The 21,241-nt window shown below is 43.0% G+C and overlaps 1 protein-coding gene across 10 annotated transcripts in view; it reads left to right on the top strand.

Annotated features, from left to right (window-relative positions):
* The window catches only part of MTM1 (myotubularin 1), a 92,460-nt gene that overhangs the window by 38,921 nt on the left and 32,298 nt on the right, over positions 1–21,241 (top strand). For 8 of the 10 annotated variants that reach the window (XM_086386275.1, XM_086386270.1, XM_086386267.1 and 5 more), the window contains 2 exons: positions 1,628–1,738; positions 6,038–6,139. In XM_086386275.1, coding sequence (XP_086242401.1) covers positions 1,628–1,738; positions 6,038–6,139 — 213 coding nt within the window. Of the gene's footprint in view, positions 1–1,627; positions 1,739–6,037; positions 6,140–10,884; positions 11,011–12,124; positions 12,264–21,241 lie in introns of those variants that run through there. The other 2 variants (XM_086386277.1, XM_086386276.1) reach the window with 2 other exon arrangements.

Genomic DNA, 21,241 nt, shown 5'->3' with positions numbered 1-21,241 from the left:
AGGACATCTTTTAAGAACAAAGACTCAATAGGCAGCTTGTAAATTTTTTGTTATCAAAGTCATCTAACACAGCATTAAAGAAAATATTGGATTACTGAAATTTTCTGTAGCCCTTTCTACCTTTGTCCATATGAATATATATTTTACATTTTTGGAGTCACAGTGTATTTTGTTTGCTGTTTTTTTTTTTTTAATACTTCAGCTTATTTTTCCATGTACCATAATTATTTTAGTAGCTTGTGCTCTTCTGTCAAGTTGACTATAATGTTCTTTGTCCTGATGGCCGCCTCTGGCTCCATCTTTACACAGGTAGCTTTTCCTCCTATTGCTCCATAGCTGTAAGATAATGTCAGAGGAGTGTCATTGTGGGCTCAATGAGTTAGGACCATTTTTATGGTTCTTTTGATGTATGTTCTAAGACCTTGGCTTGAATCTCAACCTTTCCCTGTAGTTAGCCAAAATTTTTTAAAGCCTTGGTGATGACATCAGGCAATGGGAATACTTCATCTGTGTCCATTGTCAGGACAATGCAGTCAAAGGCCCTGTTGTGGTTTCTGGCCCAGATGACATATTCTGAACATGGCAGCTGCTGTTCTCTTGGTGTGATGATCTTGATGTGGCTTTACTGACGTTATTCCATCTTTCATGCCAGCAGTCCTCTGGACCCCTTGTGTCCAGTATTGGGTAAGGACTGATGGAGAAGCTATGCAGTCAGGCCCTTCTTTGGGAAAAACACCTGTGCCTAAGATACACACTGTTTCCAGATGCCTGGCTTCTAGTGAGGGAATACAGACGTGGAAGTTGATGGTGATGAGACTAGAAGCAAGTGGTGTAATAACATCCAAACTGAGTGCTGTGGAACCGAAGAGAAGGCAGTGGTCAACTCTGTGATCAGATGGGAAGCAGGGCATTGTTAGAGGTGATGCTGGCTGAGCCAGGTCTAAAGCCAGGGCAGAATGTTGGTAGTTGGGAAGCCAGATCATGTGAGGCAAAGAGAACACTGTGCACAGAGCCCCTAGCCCTGACTTTAGACAAAATATTTGGAGAACTATGAAGGCATCTACTTACTTGCAGTGTAGAACATTGTGGGACAGCAGCCTGCAGAGACAGGCTGGGAGCCACATCCTGGGGCCCCCGCATTGTGTACCTGTGAGTTTAGTCTTTATTCTGCAGGCAGTGCACAATGGCACATGTTTAGTGTAAGTTGTTCAACTTACACTAAGGAGTCGTGTCCAACTCTTTGTGACCCCATGGACTGTAGCCCGCCAGGTTTCTCTGTCCATGGAATGAATGCTCCAGGCAAGAATACTGGAGTGGGTTGCCATTCTATTCTCCAGGGGATATTCCCAACCCAGGGATTGAACCCACATCTCCTCCACTGCAGGCAGATTCTTTACTATCTGAGCCATTAGGGAAGCCCATATAGGGGATGCATTTTGGTTGCATAACTGACTATTCTCATGCTTGCTTTTTCCTGTGTGATCACTATCATATTTTTATTCATAAAAGGTGGTAAAAGGACCAAGGTAAAAATGCCCTGAAAGCACGTGGGTTTTTTAAAAGTATGTTTTTGATTGTTTAATTGTACTGACAGAAATATTGACTTGTGTCTTTTTGTCCATTACAGGATTCTGCTCTAATACTTGATGTTCCTCTGGGTGTGATCTCAAGAATTGAAAAAATGGGAGGCGCCACAAGTAGAGGAGAGAACTCCTATGGGCTAGATATTACTTGTAAAGTAAGAGATTCAGTACTTTCTTATGGGAAAAAAAGTCACGTTAGTGTTGAATGATAAATAAAAAGTGAATGTATGTTTAAAAGAAAACTCAAAGACCCTTGTTCATCCAAGGCCCTGGAGTGGTTCTCCCTTCATGATCAAGCATTCCAGAATCTTCTAGGGGAAGAGTTCCTATGAAAGAAACCTGCTGTTGTCACCAAGCGTGAGGACCTGAGCCAGTCAGTTTTTGCCCAAGTCTGCTCCTGGTGTCCCTTTGTGTGATGTGTCTCCAGCCAGACACCTCCACACCATGTCAGGCATGGGGAATGGCAGAGATTTAATGATAATAACATTCAGTCAGCTATAGTAGTAACTGTTTATTGAGCATCTCTGTCATTCTAAACACATGCTAGGGCCGTTGCATTAAAGCCTCAGGGCAGCCTTCTGAGATGAACAGTGATGTCCCCATTTTATAGATGAGGAGTCTGAGGCTAAGAAGAGATTGGTGAATTAGCTAAGATGACCCAACTGATGGCAGAGTTGGGATCCAAATCCAGTGAGATAATAATTTTGCAAATGACAGAATAAACCTTCTTACCAGAAAACTTCCTTCTTGGGTATTCCATATTAGAAGACTATAGTACCCAGTCTTAGAAAGATCTAGACGGGGTTTGGAGGTCATCTGTCCAAGTGGTTCCCACAGCTAGATAATGCATGAGGGGCACCTGGGAAGCCCTCTTTGGGTTGACAAAGGCAAAGCTTTGGGTTCTATGTCAGATCCTACTGTAAGATAATTGGTGAAGGCTGTGTTCCAGAGGCTGGGACTCTTTCAAGTGTCTCTGACCATTAGTCTAGTACAGGGATCAGTAAAGGGCCAGAAAGCACATAGTTTAGGCTTTGTGGGCCATTAAGATGTCTGTCATACATTCTTCATTGTATTTTATTTTTTTCAACAAAATACAATGTCTTTTATTTTTATTTTTAAAATATAAAAAACAATCTTAGCTTGAAGACCACACCAAGACTGACCTGGGCTGAAGTGTGCTGACCCCTGGCCAGTCTGAGTCCTTCATTCTGTGGGTGAGAAAGGAAGTGTTTGCTCAATGGGCTTCCTTGCCTACAGGTGCCTGAGGGAGCTGACGGAGGAGCCACAGTCCTGGCCCATGTCTCCTTTTGGTCTTGTGCACTGTGGTTTCTTAAAGCCAATCTCCTGTACCTTGTTTTGGATTTTGAAGATAATACGTGTTTGTCTCCAGTTTTTAAAAGATCAAGACTAGTACACTCCATCAGAAAGTGAAGGATTGTGTCATAATGAGACTTGAACTGAAATGCTCCCTCAATCCCCACCTTGGCAGCCTTTTGTTGATTTTGGTAGAATTCACACTCCCTTAATACCTCATCTATAATCCTAGTGCCTTTCTACCCTTTGGGGCCTAGAAATTGGGGGTTTACTTTTGAGGAAGGTTTTTCTCTTTTGCATAGAAGAATCTGTGGGGGGAGAGTTGTTATTATTACAGCACTTCATGGAAAATGAGGTTGCTCTTCCTATGATTTCAAAGTGACTCTCATTCTCATTGAATTGAAAAAATCCTATTTATTGCCTTGTCAATGGGCAAAACTTGTATTTAAATATGAATCCCAAATCAACAAAACACATTCTTACCCTCTGACTGTGTATTGTAAGAACATGGGGCTGAGGAACAAGTCGGCAGGCATAATTCTCAAATGTTCCATATGTATATTTCATGGAATTAGTATCAAGCCCAAAGACAGTGGCCTAGAACCATGTTGTAGTACAACCTTTTAATTCTGTTATCTCCCTGGAAACACAGGACATTGTGAGAGTCGAATTCTGTTTTCTCAGGAACAGACCTGAGGGTGACAGAAAGAGAATCTGCTCTAGTGGTAAAGGGCTCGCCCCCTGTCTCCCGCAGGTCCCCTTTCATCTGCAGTCACTAACCACAGTCCCACCGCACTGCTTTCTCAAAATGAGAATGTGGAACCCCCTACAGATTGTCTCCACCAGGGCCGCACTTGGGGATTTCTGCTTACCAGTGGCAGCTTGCTCATGCTGGACAGAAGTCCCAGTGGTTGTCATCTACAAACAAAAGAGAAGGCAGCTCCAAATATAGGAATTCCTACCCCGCAAGCCCATGCCAGCCCCTGCTAACAACTCGGAGCTTAAAAAACTAAAAAGCAGAGCCAGACCATCTCACCAGGGCTGTTGCAGCAGGCTGTTGCAGTGGACTGTGTTTACTCTGTTATCTTGAGGCTTGGCGCAGCACTGCATATCCCAGTTGCTGAATACCAAGGGTCTGATGGCAAGACTTTTCTGCCACGTGGCTCTTCCCCAGGTGTCCTTCCCATCTGGGTCAGGCTCTAGGAGACCAGGTTGAAGGCACCCCTCAGTATATGCCCATAGTCCTCTCACAGATTTGGTGATCAGCCCCCTGTGACTCACTTGCCTTTTCCACTTCAGTTTTCTCATTGGCAAGACAAGGTAGTGATTCTCCCTGTCTTTGAATTCCATCTGAATCAGATGGCCACACCAAGGCACTTAAATCACTTGTGCTTTGGAGCATTGAAAGTCGTGGTTTGAATCACCGATGGACCAGAATAAAGATTTACTTAGAAATGATCTAGTTTCTGGTTGAGAGGTTAAGGGCATCATGTTATCATTGGAACCAAGGCTGATGGGAAGAAGATCCTTCATGCATCTGTGAGCCCTGGGGATCCTCAGCTAGCCACTGCTGTATTTCAGGCTCTTTGTAAACCCCTTAAAAGCACATCATCTTATTGAAGTGATTTTTTTCCTTCTACTTGACTAGTGCTTTGCATCATGAGACAACAACTAGTGTCTCAATGTTCTTGGAAGATGTTGTGAATCAGTTTTGGGATATTATAAAGTTTGTTGTTGTTGTTCAGTCACTAAGTTGTGTCTGACTCTTTGTGACCCCATGGACTGCAGCATACCAGGCTCCTCTGTCTTCCACTATTAAGTTATGTGCTTTTAAAAATGAAAGCATGGACTCCTGGAGCTGGCGAGGCCCAGTAGATGCCATCCGTATAGAGAGATGGTGTGGGGTCGTTGATGAAAGGCCTGAGAGCCTGGTTCCTTACACTCCCTTCACTGCCCCTTGCATTTGGGGATGTGTATAGCAAGGCTTTTGTCTCCTGCGTGTTGAAGACTTAGGAAGCTTCAAGAGTGCTCTTGAGATAACAAGTGAAAAAGCACTTAGGAAAATATGAAGATGGTGACATCTGAGAGGGCAGGGGCTGGATCTGTCTCACTCCTGAAGCATTGAATGTGCGATGCGGAAGGTGACGGCCATCACTCAGCCACAGAACCATGATTTAAGAGACAACCTCAAAAACTGCCAGCTTCAAAAATATGATAGAATGTTATATCTTTTGCTGGGTAATACAAACTGATTTTTAAGGGAGGTTATTTTATTTTACTTACTTTACTGAATTCAGTTTGAAAGAAGGTTTCCCTGCTTATTGAAGAGATATGTATTGGAAACTATCTCTAAAATCTGGTTTTGAGCATTAATTCTTAGTTCCTAGAAGCATAGTCATTCCTACTATGGTAGATCTTAAGGTGGTCTTTATAGAAGTCTGTGAAAGTAAAATTCTGATTGTAAAGTCCTAAAGAAACTAGCTGTTTGTTTTCAGCCTGGTTCCTATTTGCTTATAGCAGATATTTTAGCTCTTATACTTTTTATCTAAGTTATACCATATTGTTCCAATGAAATGTGATTTTCTTTAAACAAAAAAAGTAAAATTGTATAACAAAATATAAGAGCTTAAAATGCCAGTCATTTCCTAATTTTTAAAAGAGAGACTTTAAAGTTAAAAGCATGAGGGGAGAGGGAGAGAGCTTCTGTATTTTAATGACATGTTTGACAATTTTAAAATGACATTTTTGGCAGATACACATTTGATAAAAGTCCTATGAATAAAAGTTTTATAATTAAAATACCTCAGAAAAAAAAAAATACCTCAGAAAGCAGTTAGACAGACATTGGAGTAATGCACTAGGCAAGGTTTGGTTTTTCTTTTTAACAAATGAACTTTAACTCCGTCTTCTGTTTAACGTGAGTTGTCTTGTCTTTACAATCATGACGATGATGGGAATATTTTCAGGGGTTCTTAAAACCAGATATTTCAAGATATGGTACAAAACAAAGTAATTTTCTTAGTGGTCTAGCTTTGTTGCCTCTTCAGGTAAGTCGATCTTCTACCAGAATAGAAGGTTTTTTGCTAACAAACATGACTCAGTTTGCAGACTGAATTGGCACATTTGTCCTTTGCCCCCAGGACTTGAGAAACCTGAGGTTCGCGCTGAAACAGGAGGGTCACAGCAGAAGAGACATGTTTGAGATCCTCACAAGATATGCCTTCCCACTGGCCCACAGTTTGGTAGGTTCCCGGGTTCTCCTTTGCTTCCTCTGCTGCGTTCCCCAGTGGGGTGTGTGTGCGAGGCTGTTTACTACAGAAGCTTGACCTATTCCCAGAGGGCACAAGCCTCTCCTCTGCCAGTTTGTATGGGGTGGCTCAGTGCAAGTGACCCCTGCCACCCCCGAGCCTGCCCTCTACCTGGGCCAGCCCTCTTCCAAAGGCCAAAGGTGGCAAGGTGACCACAGGCATGTCCGTGAAGTGCTGTGACATCACATCCCAGAGCTCATCGCCCTCAGCTTGGGAACTGAGAGTGAGGCGGGTCAGGCTTCTGTGGTTCCAGTTATACGTGGAAACAAGTGCTCTGAGCCCAAGGGCCATTGTACTTCTCAAATCCGGATTTGTGGTTTAGGCGCAGATTCTTTATTTTTAAGGACTGACACTTTAAATGTCATTTTATGGGGTTTACTATATATTTGCAGGACAGACTTATGCATTTGTTGCTTACAACCTATGACTTAGTGCATAACAAGTTTTGGGCTGTGTATATCTAAAATTTTCCTTCCTATTTAGCAGACTTAGTAATCTCACCTTGTTTTACTGAGGGACTGAAATAAGCTTTCCACGCATCTTGCTCTTCAAACCATCTTTCTTTGTATTCTGCCTTGATCTTGCCTTCTTTTTTTTTCTTTTTTCCTGGCTTGTGTCCTCTTAATGCCTCCTTCACTTCTGCTGCTTGAGTTTGTTATTTTTTTGTTGTTGTTGTTTTATTTGAAACTTAAATTTCAAAAGATTTATTGATTTTATTTTTGATAGTGTTCTCAGAATTTTCTCTAAATGTCTTTTTAAAAATTTTTATTGAAGTTTAGTTGATTTAATAGTGTTGTGTTAATTTCTGCTGTACAGCAAAGTGATTCAATTATATATTTATGTATATACACTTTTTCGTATTCTTTTCCATTTTGGTTTATCACAGGATCCTCTGCTTGACTTTAAACAAACTTGAAGGCAAACATCTATCAAGGGGAGAACAGGGGAATAATTCTTTAAATAAATATATGCCTTTATTTTAAGTATAGAATAAATAGTGCTCCAGCTAGACTGAAGGTGATGAAAGATGGAACTCTTCTTCCTATGCCTGTCTTTTTTTATTTATTTGTTTTGGGGCAATAGGGACCTGAATTTTTTTCTAGCAAGACATGGCTTCTTTCTTTCTGAATTTCATCAGCAGTTTTTCCATCAGAGGAAATTTATGACTGATGGAAAGGGCAATTATACAAAGACTTGTGGTCTACGGGGATCTGGAGTACTCATTGTGAGTCATGTGTTGATTGGAGATTCAAATGTGATGCTTACAGCAAATGTGATGATATCAAAGAGTTAAATACATGTTAAGCCTTTTCTCAGTTATTGGTTAAATATGTGATTTAAAAGATATTTCAATATTAACATTTTTAAATGACTAGAATAAAATGTTTAATGGGAATACATCTTTGGAATTACTGTGAAAGTGAGAATGTACATCTAATCCAGGAAAACTAATTGAGGGGATGGGTTCTGTCCTGAGTTTTGCATATCTGGCCTTATATAATCAGAGATGTGAAGATGGTTTACACAGCAGGTGTGAAGGAGCTGAGGCCCCAGTCCATCTCCTGTGTGATCTTGCTTGATCAGTCATCTCCTTTCTCTGGGATTTTCTGTCTCCTTTTGATTTTACTAGATGGTAAAGAATCCACCTGCAATGCGGGAGACCTGGGTTTGATCCCTGGGTTGGGAAGAGACCCTGGAGAAGGGAATGGCTACCCACTCCAGTATTCTGGCCTGGAGAATTCCATGGACTGTTTCGTCCATGGGGTCGCAAAGAGTCAGACACGACTGAGCAACTTTCACTTCACTTCACTTCACCCTAAAAACAGGTTAAAGTGTTGAATCAGCTTTCCCCTAAACTACTATTCCATTTCTCATTTCAGTCCAAACTTCTGGAAAGAACATTCTAGTCTCTCCACATCTCTGGTTCATTCATTCCCCTAGACCATTCTAGTATCCAGTTTTATTGAAGGTACCTCCTTGGAACTGAGACCTCTCTCTGGCTGAATCTAGTGACTCACTTCAGTCTTCATTGTTTTTGATCTCCCCCAAGCATTCAGTAATTTTGACCACTCTCTTTTTGTGAGTCTTGGTTTCTGTGTTGCTGTACCATCTTGACTGTTCCTTCCTAGTGTCCACTGCCTCTGTTTTTTCCTTAAGTGTAGACATCTTGGTGGTGGTTCCCTATCAACCTTCTTGTCTTGTTACTCACTTTGCCTTGATGATTTTGTTTAATCCATAGCTTAAGCTGTCATCGCTATATGGGTAATTTCTAAATCTAGTCTTGAAAATTGGCCTTGAGTGAATCTAAATGAACCTCTCAAACACCTTCCTCTGGAAGTCTGTGAGAATCACAAGTTCACCATCTCCCTAACCTCTTTGCAGTTCACCAGAACTATTCTTCAGCCTACATATCCCTCAATTTGGATGATCCTCAGTTTCTCAGGTTCAAGAACTTGAAGTCAACTGCCCTGCCCCAATCAGGCATAAAACTTATTTATTGTATTGAAGTACAGTTGATTTACAATGTTATATTTGTTTTAGGTATAAAATATAGTGATTTAGTATTTTTACTGATTATACTCCATTTTATTATTATAAATATTGGTTATATTCCTTATGCTGTACATTACACCCTTGTATTTTATTTATGAAGTCAGCTTTCTCATTCCCCTGCCTTGCCTCCCTAGCTGCATCAATTCCAAATCCTGTAGGTTCTGCTTATTGTGTGTTATTATTATTATTGGGTGTTATTATTATTATTATTGTGTGGTTCTGCTTATCGCTCAGTTGTGTCTGACTCTTTGCAACTCCATGGACTGTAGCCCGCCAGGCTCTTCTGTCCATGGAATTCTCCAGACAAAATACTGGAGTGGGTAGCCAGTCCCTTCTCCAGGAGATCTTCCTGACCCAGGGATCGAACCTGTGTCTCCTTCCTTGCAGGCGGGTTCATTACCATCTGAGCCATGAGGGAAGAAGCCCAGGTTCTGCTTATGAGTAACTCTCGAATATTTCTTCCCATCTACCTGTGCTTCCCAACTCACTTTCCTTCCAACTTATCCTCCTCTGTGCTGCTGTCTTTTTTTAAAAGTACTGTATGATCATGTCACTCTATGTCCCTCTCTTCACACAAAAAATGTTCAGTGACTTCCCATGGCTTATACCCTAGACTCCAACCACATAGGATGGCCCTGTGCCCCTCTGGTATACATAGAACTTTCTCAATTCAATCTTTGGTTTCCCCGTCCCCTCTACCTGAGGTCCCTTCATCTCTCTAGAGCCCATCCCTCACCATTTTGCTCAGTCCTAGATCCTTTCCCACATCATGCGTGATCCCTGGTGGGAGTTCATCACACCTGTCACTTGTTTGGACTTTGTACGTCCTGCTACTGGAGCACTTACCTCCCTCAGTCTGGCTTCTGTCATAATTATATAGTAATTGCCCATCCCCCTCCTATTCTGTGAGCTTATCAAGGCAGGATCAGCCTTTATCTATCTCTCTAACCTCAGCATAATCACTTCTGCATGGGAGATGTACAGTGATGGCTTTTTTAAGTGAATACAGGTTCAGAGGAAAGTGAAGGAAAGTTTCATTCTGTGGAGAGACTTGGGATGGATTTCTGGATATTGTGGGTGTGTTATCAGAGGATATAGGATTCTGGGTTGCTGTCGTTGGAGTGGTCCAGAGGGGTGCTTTGCTTTATTTTTTGTGTCTGTGCTAGGCATCCCTACTTTTTTGTTTAGGAAGACAATAAAGTGAAAAACTGGAGAAAAAAACAGGAACTGAATGGCTCATACAAAGTTGTGGAAAATTATATTCTCTTAAATTTTAACCACTCAAAGTCATCTTAAAAAAGAAAATCAAACTATTCACCAAAACAATACAAAATAGAGATAAAAACAGATCAGCTATTGACATAGCTTGGGGCTTCCCTGGTGGCTCAGATGGTAAAGCGTCTGCCTGCAATGCAGGGGACCCGGGTTCGATTCCTGGGTCGGGAAGATCCCCTGGAGAAGGAAATGGCAATCCACTCCAGCACTCTTGCCTGGAAAATCCCATGGACGGAGGAGCCTGATAGGCGACAGTCCATGGGGTTGCAAAGAGTCGGACACGACTGAGCGACTTCACTTTCACTTTCACTTTGGAATGTTAGCCCCTGCTATTCCATTCAGTGTGTGCAGGTATTTCATCAGTCAAATTCATTTCAGGGTAGTGTGTTGGGTTGTGTTGGGGGAGCCATGAAGGTGGATGACAAGAAGTTGTAGTAGGATGAATGAGACCTGGTTACATTTGGGGATGTGACAGAAGTGATGTGACAAACACATATGTCTCTGATACAGGTTGGTCGACAGCCAGTGCCATAAGAGGCCAGGGAAGCCAGCTGGCGATTCCCAGAAAAGGAACAGGTCCAGCTGGAAAAGCCTGCGTGGAATTGATAGTCATTTGGGTTGGGCCTTGAGGATGGTTGTCATTTCCTGTGGACGAGGATGGTGGAGGAGGTGGTTTTTTAGGCAGAGGCAAGATCCTGACCCTCAGCACTAGGGAGGGTAAGTTGGCAGCATGGAGAGTGCTTATTAGGTGCCAGAAAGCATGGGATGGGAGGAGGGGGCAAGAGCTGGGCACATCAGGTGGAGGGATCTGCTGACTCAGGAGCTTGTACCTTGGGAAGTAGCGGAGACTTAGTGAAGGTTTTGAAATAAATGAAGCCAGGAGTAGGGTCAGAGGGAGGACCAAACAAGATGCTGGTGGTGCAGGTGGAGACCACATGCTTGGGCGGTAGTTTGATCTCGGAGAACTGGGAGGAAGGGTGAGTCATCCTTCCTTCTGAGGTCTGTGGCCTGAGGGATAGCAGGGCAGGGAAGTAAAAAACGGATTTCATTTGGGGAAGCAGGTAGGAGCTGGGGCGAGGAAGGAGGATGAGGAATTCTATTTTGCTCGCGGGGCCAGTTAGTATCTTTTGACAAGAGTTTCCAGCAGCAATTGCAAGCCCACCTCTTAGAAGAGAGTCCAGAAGTATAGACCTGGAATCATGGTGCTCCATCTGTTTGGAGTCATGGATTCCTTTGGTAACATGGTGCAAGTTAGGGTTTCTCCTCCACTGACAGACACACTTAGGTACAAAACTGGATGTAAAATTTTAGGGGACTTGGAGCCCCTTGGAAGCTCACCTGTAGGTCCTGGGTTGAGGAGCTCTGGTGTGTACCTGAGAAGCTAGCAAGGAGAATGATGGTGAGAGAGGTGATGGGGAGAGCCTGCAGGTTGGGATCTGTGGAAGCCAAAGGCAGAGTGAGCTCTGAGAAGGTGGTGATGGGTGTGCGAAGTTGTGGTGATGGGTGTGTGAGGTTGTGGGGCTGGGGAGGACACTCAGGAAGAGGTCCTTGGGGACTGGACCCCCTAACTGTGGATTGCTTGAGGCTGGGACACTCCTTTCTCATCCTGCCCCTCCAGTGTCCAGTATAGGCATACACTGGTTAAACTTTTATGAATCGCAGGCGGTGGTCTGAGTGGTGGGGATGGGAGCCAGTTGATGGAGGTTTAAAGAGAGAGCAAGGGATGTTTCAAAACACAAAGTAGTGGTAGCAGTCAGCTGGAGGGAAGACATGTTTCCCTGAGAATCTGAAAAAGGTGAATGAAGATGGTGGGCAGGGGAAAGCAAGAGAGAAGAGGGTTCCTTTCCTGAGCAGAAAACAGGGTGGGGTGGGGGCATGGGCTGAAGCCCATTTTGCAGGGCAGGTTGGGAAAGGAGAAGGGACAATTATTCCTCTGAGACAGGAGGGGAAGAAAAGTTTCCAAACTGCCACAGTGGGGAATGCGAGAGTGTGCCAGAAAGGGATTTCCTGGAAGCGTAATCTAAGCCTGATTGCATTGAACAATACAAAGGGCCCCTGCTTGAAAAATAGCACTTTGTTAATATTACTGAAACTGTCAAAGCAGCTGCAGATTATCTCAGTGATTGTTATTGGCACTGGATGCCAGAAGTAACGTAGCGGTTGTGTTGGTGAAATGGTGTCTGGAGGCCGAGAGAGCTGGGTTCCAAATCGAGCCATGAGCAAGTGGCATGTGAGTGAGATTTTTTCTTTCACACCAGCCCTGGCTCTCTTGCGTCCTTCCCCATTAGTATTTTCACCACTCGGTGTGTTCATTTGGGACTGAAACTTTGAATTGACCTTGAGCTGTTTAGCCACACACAGTGGATCCCAAACCATTACCTTGATTGGTTCTATATTAAGTCAATCCATTAAGACTTGAAAATTGTTTAGATTGCACTTTCTTTTTGAACTGGGACATTTATTTTCTTGTTTTATTTTTGCTTTGCTTTTCAACAGTAGAAATCGTACCATTTTCTTAAATGATATTGCAAGTCAATACTAGTTCTAAGGAAATGATAGAACTAGTATTTCTTTTTATGATAAGAAATGTGACAATGCCTCTGATATCATGGTTGTTTTTTAAAGGCAGGTGTACATATGAACAGAGCCTGATACTGCTACAGAAAAATAGTTTAATTGTTAGAGTGGTATGTTCAATGCTAAAGATCCTCTTTCATTGATTTCCTTTATTGTTTGCTCATTGTTTTACTCAGATGGAATCATCAGAGATAATACAAATTTTAGATGGGAGTTTTTCTCTTTTAAACTCTGAATCCCAATCTGTTATTGAGTCATGAAAATATTAAGAGCATCTCTATCTGTTATCTGTGTGTGTCTGGATCATGGTATAAAGTCTTTGGCTTTCTGTTACTCATAGTCTAGAACGTTTGATAATGATAGAATATGTAGAATAAATTGTGTTTTAAGTTTATTTATGCAGCAATACAGGAGAAGGCAATGGCACCCCACTCCAGTACTCTTGCCTGGAAAATCCCATGGACGGAGGAGCCTGGTAGGCTGCAATCCATGGTGTCGCTAAGAGTCAGACACGACTGAGTGACTTCACTTTCACTTTTCACTTTTATGCATTGGAGAAGGAAATGACAACCCACTCCAGTGTTCTTTCCTGGAGAATCCCAGGGATGGGGGAGCCTGGTGGGCTGCCGTCTATGGGGTCTCACAGAGTTGGACACGACTGAAGCGACTTAGTGGCGGCAGCAGCAGCATGCACTAATACAGTTGCTTAAATATATCTTTATCTTTAGGTCTGTGTGGATTTTCTTGACATTTGTTTAAATGAAGGGCTTGAGTGTATGATTAAACTCATGGTCTGTAGATTCACATAAGGGAAATGTAGAGCTAGAAGAAATGGAGCCCGAGACCCAGCTGCCAGGCTCCCAGTGGCCTGGATTGGGGAAGCTCAGTAGTGGGAGGAGTCATTCGCAGGTCCCTTCTGCAGGGTGGTTGCCAGCATGGGACCCAGGCATCCAGAGTTCCATGTCTGAATCCAACTCAGTCCTTTACCTGCTTCGCAACTTTGAAAATCATGTAATATTTCTGTGCTTCAGCATTTTCATCTCCAATGGGGATAATAACAGTCTCCACCCCACAGGGGGTTATGTGAGGATCAAATGAAAAGTACTTACAAGAGCTCCTGGCACGCAGTAAGTGCCCAATAAATGTCAGTGCTTCTGTTCTTAGCGCCCTGTGTTTCCCAGCAGGTGGAAAGAATAAGGATGATTACTCTGACCCACTCTTCCCAAGAATATGAAAAAAGTCATTGTGATCATATGTGGGACACTTTAAGCCCTTTAAAAGAAAGATGCTCCACACGTAACAGTTAGTAGTCTCAGTAACCAACTGAGGCTTGTACCTTGCTAAAGGATTAGTTGAAAGTCGTCTGTTTGAGAGCGTGAAAAAAAAAAAAAGCATCTTAAGTAGAAATGGGATGTATGGGCAGTGGTGCCAGGTAATACACAGGGCTCTTCAGAAGTTGTTTTCTGTTCTTTCCACCTGTGACCCTGCTTGCGGAGTAGCATGGCTCACTCAGGTTTGTGTCTCTGCGCTTGCCCCCTTTCTGGATTCGGCTCTGCAGTATTGCCGTATTTCCTACTTTTTGTTCTTCTATGAGCTGATTAGCAGTCAGAGACTTGTAAAGTCTTCTGGTGTTTGCTTTAGTAAATTTGACCATCTTTTGGGCCCAGGGGAGAAGATCCACTGGCTCTGACCCCAAGAGAGATGCTGCGGGTTCCAAGGCCTTTTCTGTGGAGAGCAGCAAGCAGGGCCCTTGTCTTTCTTCCTGGCTTCACTGAACCCCAGCCTGCCCTGCCGTGTGGTCTGAGCAGAGCCATTTCCCCTTGTGTTCTCATGGCACTTCTCATGGTGCTTGCCTACCAAAATAATTCCATAAAGGATACGACACGGGGCTGGGAGGATACATCTCTTTTTTGACCCTACGAACCGAGAATGAATGACCTGGGGTACTTTTTCTGTGCTTTGAGGTTGTAAACCAGACTGAAATGGAGCAGACTCTTCCTTTCTAGGCTGATTACAGATTAATAGCCAACAACCAGAAGCTCATTTTCACCTGGGAATTGAATGAGAAGCTACACATGTGCACTCACCTCTTAGCCTGGATGCGGACTGAGACCCAAGGGTGGCTTATTTCTCCATCTCTTTTTCTGACCAGGACATTTTTTTTTCTTAAATTAACAGTAAACTTGGCTCATAGAGGGTCTAATCATGCTTTTAAAGCTCCTCCCTTCCTGCATCCTGCAAGACTTTGCCCTCTGTCTTCATTCTGTCTCTCTCCGCTGCCCTCTCCCCTGGTCTTGAGACATGCCCGGCCATCCTCCCTGTGCCCATCTCTGGGGACTGTGGTCCCAGCTGGACTGCCCTCTACTTCCCCGTGCCGCCCTCCATGTCCAGAAGCACAGTGCTCACCGCTGGTCCTCACATCCTCCCTTCCACTCCCTGCCTTGCAACTTGGGGGGAACTGTTGGGTTTTCTTTGGGGGGGAGGGTTGTTTTCTTTTAATTAATTTATTTTTAATTAGAGGATAATTGCTTTACATGCCGTGTTGAGACAGTATGGTACTGGCACAAAGACAGAAACATAGATCAATGGAATGAAATAGAAAGCCCAGAGATAAATCCACGCACCTATGGACACCCTATCTTTGACAAGGAGGCAAGTATATACAATGGAGAAAAGACAATCTCTTTAACAAGTGGTGCTGGGAAAACTGGTCAACCACTTGTAAAAGAATGAAACTAGAACACTTTCTAACACCATACACAAAAATAAACTTAAAATGGATTAAAGCCCTAAATGTAAGACCAGAAACTATAAAACTCCTAGAGGAAAGCATAGGCAAAACACTCTCTGACATAAATCATAGCAGGATTCTCTATGACCCACCTCCCAGAGTAATGGAAATAAAAGCAAAAATAAACAAATGGGACCTAATTAAACTTAAAAGCTTTTGCACAATGAAGAAAACTATAAGCAAGGTGAAAAGACAGCCTTCAGAATGGGGGAAAATAAGAGCAAATGAAGCAACTGACAAAGAATTAATTTAAAAAATATACAAGCAACTCCTGCAGCTCAAATCCAGAAAAATAAATGACCCAATCAAAAAATGGGCCAAAGAACTAAGCAGACAGTTCTCCAAAGAAGACATACAGATGGGTAACAAACACATGAAAAGATGCTCAACATCACTCATTATCAGAGAAATGCAAATCAAAACCACAATGAGGTACCATCTCACACTGGTCAGAATGGCTGCTATCCAAAAGTCTATAAGCAATAAATGCTGGAGAGGGTGCGGAGAAAAAGGGAACCCTCTTACACTGTTGGTGGGAATGCAAACTAGTACAGCCACTATGGAGAACAGTGTGGAGATTCCTTAAAAAACTGGAAATAGAACTGCCATACGACCCAGCAATCCCACTGCTGGGCATACATACTGAGGAAACCAGAACTGAAGAGACACGTGTACCCCAATGTTCATCGCAGCACTGTTTATAATAGCCAGGACATGGAAGCAACCTAGATGTCCATCCGTAGACGAATGGATAAGAAAGCAGTGGTACATATACACAATGGAGTATTACTCAGCCATTAAAAATAATGCATTTTAATTAATTCTAATGAGGTGGATGAAACTGGAGCCTATTATACAGAGTGAAGTAAGTCAGAAAGAAAAACACTAATACAGTATATTAATGCATATATATGGAATTTAGAAAGATGGTAACGATGACCCTCTATGTGAGACAGCAAAAGAGACACAGATGTAAAGAACAGTCTGTTGGACTCTGTGGGAGAACGCGAGGGTGGGATGATTTGAGAGAATAGCATTGAAACATGTGTATTATCATATGTGAAATAGATTGTCAGTCCAGGTTCAATGCATGAGGCAGGGTGCTCAGGGCTGGTGCACTGGGATGACTCTGAGGGATGGGATGGGGAGAGAGGTGGGAGGGAGGGTCAGGATGGGGAACACATGTACACCCATTGCTGATTCATGTGAATGTATGGCAAAACCACTACAATATTGTAAAGTAATTAGCCTCCAATTAAAATTAAAAAAAAGTTTTTTAAATGTCGTGTTGGTTTCCACCATACATCAACATAAGTCAGCCATAGGTACACATATATCCCCTCCATCTTGAACCTTCCTCCCACCTCCTACCACATCCCTCCCCTCTAGGTTGTCACAGAGCACTAGTTTGAGTTCCGTAAGTCATACAGTGAATTTCCACTATCTATTTTACATTTGGTAATGTATATGTTTCGATGCTACTCTTTCCAGTTGTCCCTCTCTCTCCTTTCCCCACTGTGCCCACAAGTCTGTTCTCTATGTCTGCATCTCCATTGCTGCCCTGCAAATAAGTTCATCGAAACTGTTGTTTTGAAAGTGATTCCAGGCCCTACAAGTTCTCCTACTTGGTAGTCTGTAAGACCTTGGCCTCTTCCACCACACTGTCATTCAAAGGTATTTTTTTTTTTAATTGAATACCTGCAATAGATGTTTATAAAATATCCACCAGATGTCCCAAGTTAGAATTGACAGAGCATCCCTTTGTGTCAGGGCTGCTGGGTCTTCCACTTAATTCACCACCTCTCTCTTCAGCCAGGCTTGGTCTCCTGGCTTGTGGGGCCTACTTTCTTGGGCTGTTGGTGATGATTGCCTGTGGACTCATTCCTTGGGCCTTTATCTGTGGGAAGACTCCAGGGCCAGGATTGAAGGCAGTTTTACGTTTTCTTCTGCCAGGCGTTTGGGGGGCACTCCCAGCATGGGGCACTCACAGATTAAATTCTCTGCAGGATGTTTTTGGGACTGTGAAAGTTTTATGAGTTTTGGCAGCCCTGTGCTGTAGGCTCCCTTGCTCAGCACAGTTCACCTAGACAGGTAAGCTCCCTCTGAGTCTCAGGAACTTGTTTCCTGTTTGTTCTTGCCCTAAGGGTACAGTGTTATTGAAGGAAGTTTCCAGTTTGACACCCATCTTGGCCAGCCCAGGGCATTACATCTTATCTCCTGCAGCCGAAGAGGCCACAGAAACCAGTCCTGCCCACTCTTCTTGTTCTCTGCATTCCATTCACAGTTTGGCTTGGGCTTCTGAGAGTCTCTTCTTCCCTTGTAGGCTCATGAGTGCATTCTTAAAAAGGGTTTCTGTTTTATCCAGCAGTTTTAGATGTTGTCAGCAGAAATATCAATTAGAGCATCTAGATCATCACGCTGGCAGACACCTCTCCTGTGGCTTCTGAGGTCTCAGTCTCCTGGCCCTCCTTTTCTAGTTCATCAGCTTGCTTCTTGGAGAAGGCAATGGCAACCCACTGCAGTACTCTTGCCTGGAAAATCCCATGGACAGAGGGGCCTGGTGGGCTGTAGTCCATGGGGTCGCTAGGAGTTGGACATGACTGAGCGACTTCACTTTATTTTTTCACTTTCATGCATTGGAGAAGGAAATGGCAACCCACTCCAGTGTTCTTGCCTGGAGAATCCCGGGGACGGGGGAGCCTGGTGGGCTGCCGTCTCTGGGGTCGCACAGAGTCGGACACGACTGAAGCGACTTAGCAGCAGCAGCAGCAGCTTGCTTCTGGCATCTAAATATCGGTTTTCTAGAAAAGTCCATCCTTGCTCTGTGCTATCCCCAGTCTTTTTTGTTTTTGTGTTGACCAGCATTGCCTTCATGGCTTTGTGTTTCCCATTAGCTGCTCCATGACTTCAGCTGATGCCTAAACCTTTGTTTAAAATTAATCTCTCATTTTCCCCTCAAGCTTCCTTTGAGCTGCCAGTTTCTCTATTGCTGTCATTTCCTTCCCCCCATCTTCCTCCTCCTCCAAAATCAGGGTCAGTGGGAGATTTCTCTTTTCTGTAACATTTACTAAATCCAAGTGTTCTTCGTCCCCAGCCCAACTTAGTTCAGGTTTCCATCTCTTCTGAGCTGTGGGGATGGTGCTTTTGCTGATTTTTGTACTTCTGTTTCTGATCCAGCCCACACTACACATGCTGTCTGTCAGGTTTCTGCCCCTGGGAGGCAGCTCAGACTATCTCACCCCTTCACCTCTGAAACTTCAGCCTCTCGTCTCTCCCTGTCAGTGTAAATGCAAACCTCTGTTCTTGCCACCATGCAGCCACATCTCTCCACGGTCTCCTGTTTTTCTACCCACCTGCGGGCTGGCTGCCAGACCGAGGTGTTTGCTGATGGCCTCGTGTTTTCTTTCATTTTTGACTTTTTTGTGGTCCTCATGGTTACCGTGTCCAAAGTCGTCTTACCTTCCAGGTGATCTCCCATGCCACTAGCACCCCTCCAGGCCTGTCTGTCCAGAAGTAACTCTGGCATTCCCTGGCATCACATGGCACTTTATCTGTACCTTTCAGGGCACTTAACCTGCTCCTCTTTACATGAACAGTAGCTGCTCCCTCCTCATCTCTCTCCTTCAGAGGATTTCTAACTCTTTAAAGACAGTAGTGGTGTATTACTCTCTTTTTATCTGCTTAATACCTTGTTCACAAGAGATAGTGTCTGCTAAGTAAATGTTTCTTAAATGTATCTAATAATGTCAGTGGAATGAATGAACAGGAGCTAGCAGCCACCAAGTGACCTATAAGAATATCCTGTTTAGAAAGGGCTTTTATTCAGCAAGCATTTATGTTGAATTTTTTTTTAATGACTAATGTATGCATGGTTGAAAAGTAAGGAAAGATTAAAGGACTGAATGTTTGTGTCCCCACAAATTTTCTGTTGAAGCTCTAACCCTCAGGGCAATGGGAGGTGATTAGCTTTAGATGCAGTCATGGGGGTGGTGTCCCATGATGGGATTAGTACCCTTTTAAAAAGAGGCCAGACTTCACATCTCCACCGTGTGCAGTACAGCAAGAAGGCCATCCTCTATAAACCAGGAGGTGGATCTCAACAGAATTAGACCATGCTGGCTCCTTGACCTCAGAATTCTCAGCCTCCAGAACTGTGACAGATAGTTTGTTCTTCTAAGCCAGGTATCTTCTTATAGTAGAGTGAACTAACTACAGCAGTAAAAATAGTAAAAAATATCTGCCTCCCAGCACCCTTTAGCCAGCATTGTCAGTGTATTGCTATCCACCCAGTGATAGTAACCTATGCAGGCAGTTCATTATTTATATTCCTTCCTCCTTTGACCCTAATGGAATATGCTACATATGCACCTCCGTAGCTTGCTTTCTAAATTTACCAATACATACTGCCTACCAAGTGGGCTTCTTCACTCTGTTACTACTCTGTTTGCTGTCTCATACTTTATTTAATCCTCTGTTGATGTATATTGACATCATTTCTAATCGTTTGTCCCTTGGTATGTGATAATGAGTCCTTAAAATGGGACAGTGGAGAGGGGCAGTAGAGAACAGACTTGAGAAAGATCAAGAAGATCAGATCAGTAGAATTTGTTGATTGACCAGTTATAGTTATGAGGGGAAATGGATGATAGGGATGAATCCAACCTGGGTAAACAGGTTGATGGTGGGGCCAGTGGTCAAGATGGGCAACATAGGAACAGAATAAAGAAGAGAAGACAAGTTCGTTTTGGCTGTGCTGAGTCACAGGTTTTAGGGGACAACCAGGTGTGGGTATGTGGGAGGCCAGTGGCTGCATAGATCTGAAGCTTTAAATAAATAAACCTGGGGAGAGGTTTATTTGGTAGACCTGGATTTGATCGTTGGCATTTTCACTGACGTGGCCAAAGTTATCAGGAGAGAGAATTACAGTGAAAAGTGATGTCACATATGAACCCTGAGAAATGTCAGCCTTAAATGATTATAATTTTGACAAATAGTAAAGAATGTTCTTTTTCTAAAATGATTGAAATGACATTTCAAGTGAACTTTTGTAGTCCTTTCCTGAATAAGTGAATATGTACATTTATAAATGAAGGTAAGGGTGACTCAAGAATATTAAAGCCATTTTCTCCAGGGAAAAGGATAGTGGTAGAACTAGGAGAATTCTTTATGCAAACAGAAGTAGCAATGGTAATTCATGCACAGGTTGCTTTTTGACCTATGAGACTTTTGTTAGACTTTTGGATGAAATTACTTTTGATGCAGTTGTACAAATTCTTACTATGTCAAGTCATAGTAAAAGGCTGAACGCTGTATCAAGCATGAAGCCATTGCTTAGAATTATAAACTTTGCCAAGTTTCAGCACCTCCTATCGTTCTTCCTTAAAATTTTAGACTTTTCCTCCTAACTTGAATGAAAGCATTATTGTTCTTATATGAAGTGGTCTTGTTTCTTGAGATAATTTTACATTGCTGCACCCTTCAGTGGTAAATGGAAACTTTGAAAAAGGCTAATGTCTTCAATTTTGAAATGAAATTAGGAAAAAATGCCTCAGATTCTTGTTCAAACATTGCAGAATTCTATCCCAAAAGAGTTAGTGATTGGTTTCCTGAATTTTTAAAGCTAGGTCTCAGAGATGCAGTGAATCGTGTCCACTGATGACCATGCTTTGTGTGGTGACAGCATCATTTGAAAGCACTATTATATCTTACAGAGCTTATCTATTTACTTCCTTGAATACTGTGAAAATTGTTTTCTTCTGTAACTGTCTCTGTCTTCAGTGGTATTTAATTTTTATAAATCTGACACTCAAAAATCCAGTTCTGAGAGGCAGCACGACAAG

This window comes from Bos grunniens, chromosome X (assembly GCF_055505025.1).
Source record: "Bos grunniens cultivar Pamir isolate PY7600 chromosome X, Bosgru_T2T1.0, whole genome shotgun sequence".
In the NCBI taxonomy this organism is placed as follows: Eukaryota; Metazoa; Chordata; class Mammalia; order Artiodactyla; family Bovidae; genus Bos; species Bos grunniens.
The sequence above is the reverse complement of the archived record's forward strand: the minus strand, read 5'-3'. Positions and strand labels throughout refer to the sequence as shown.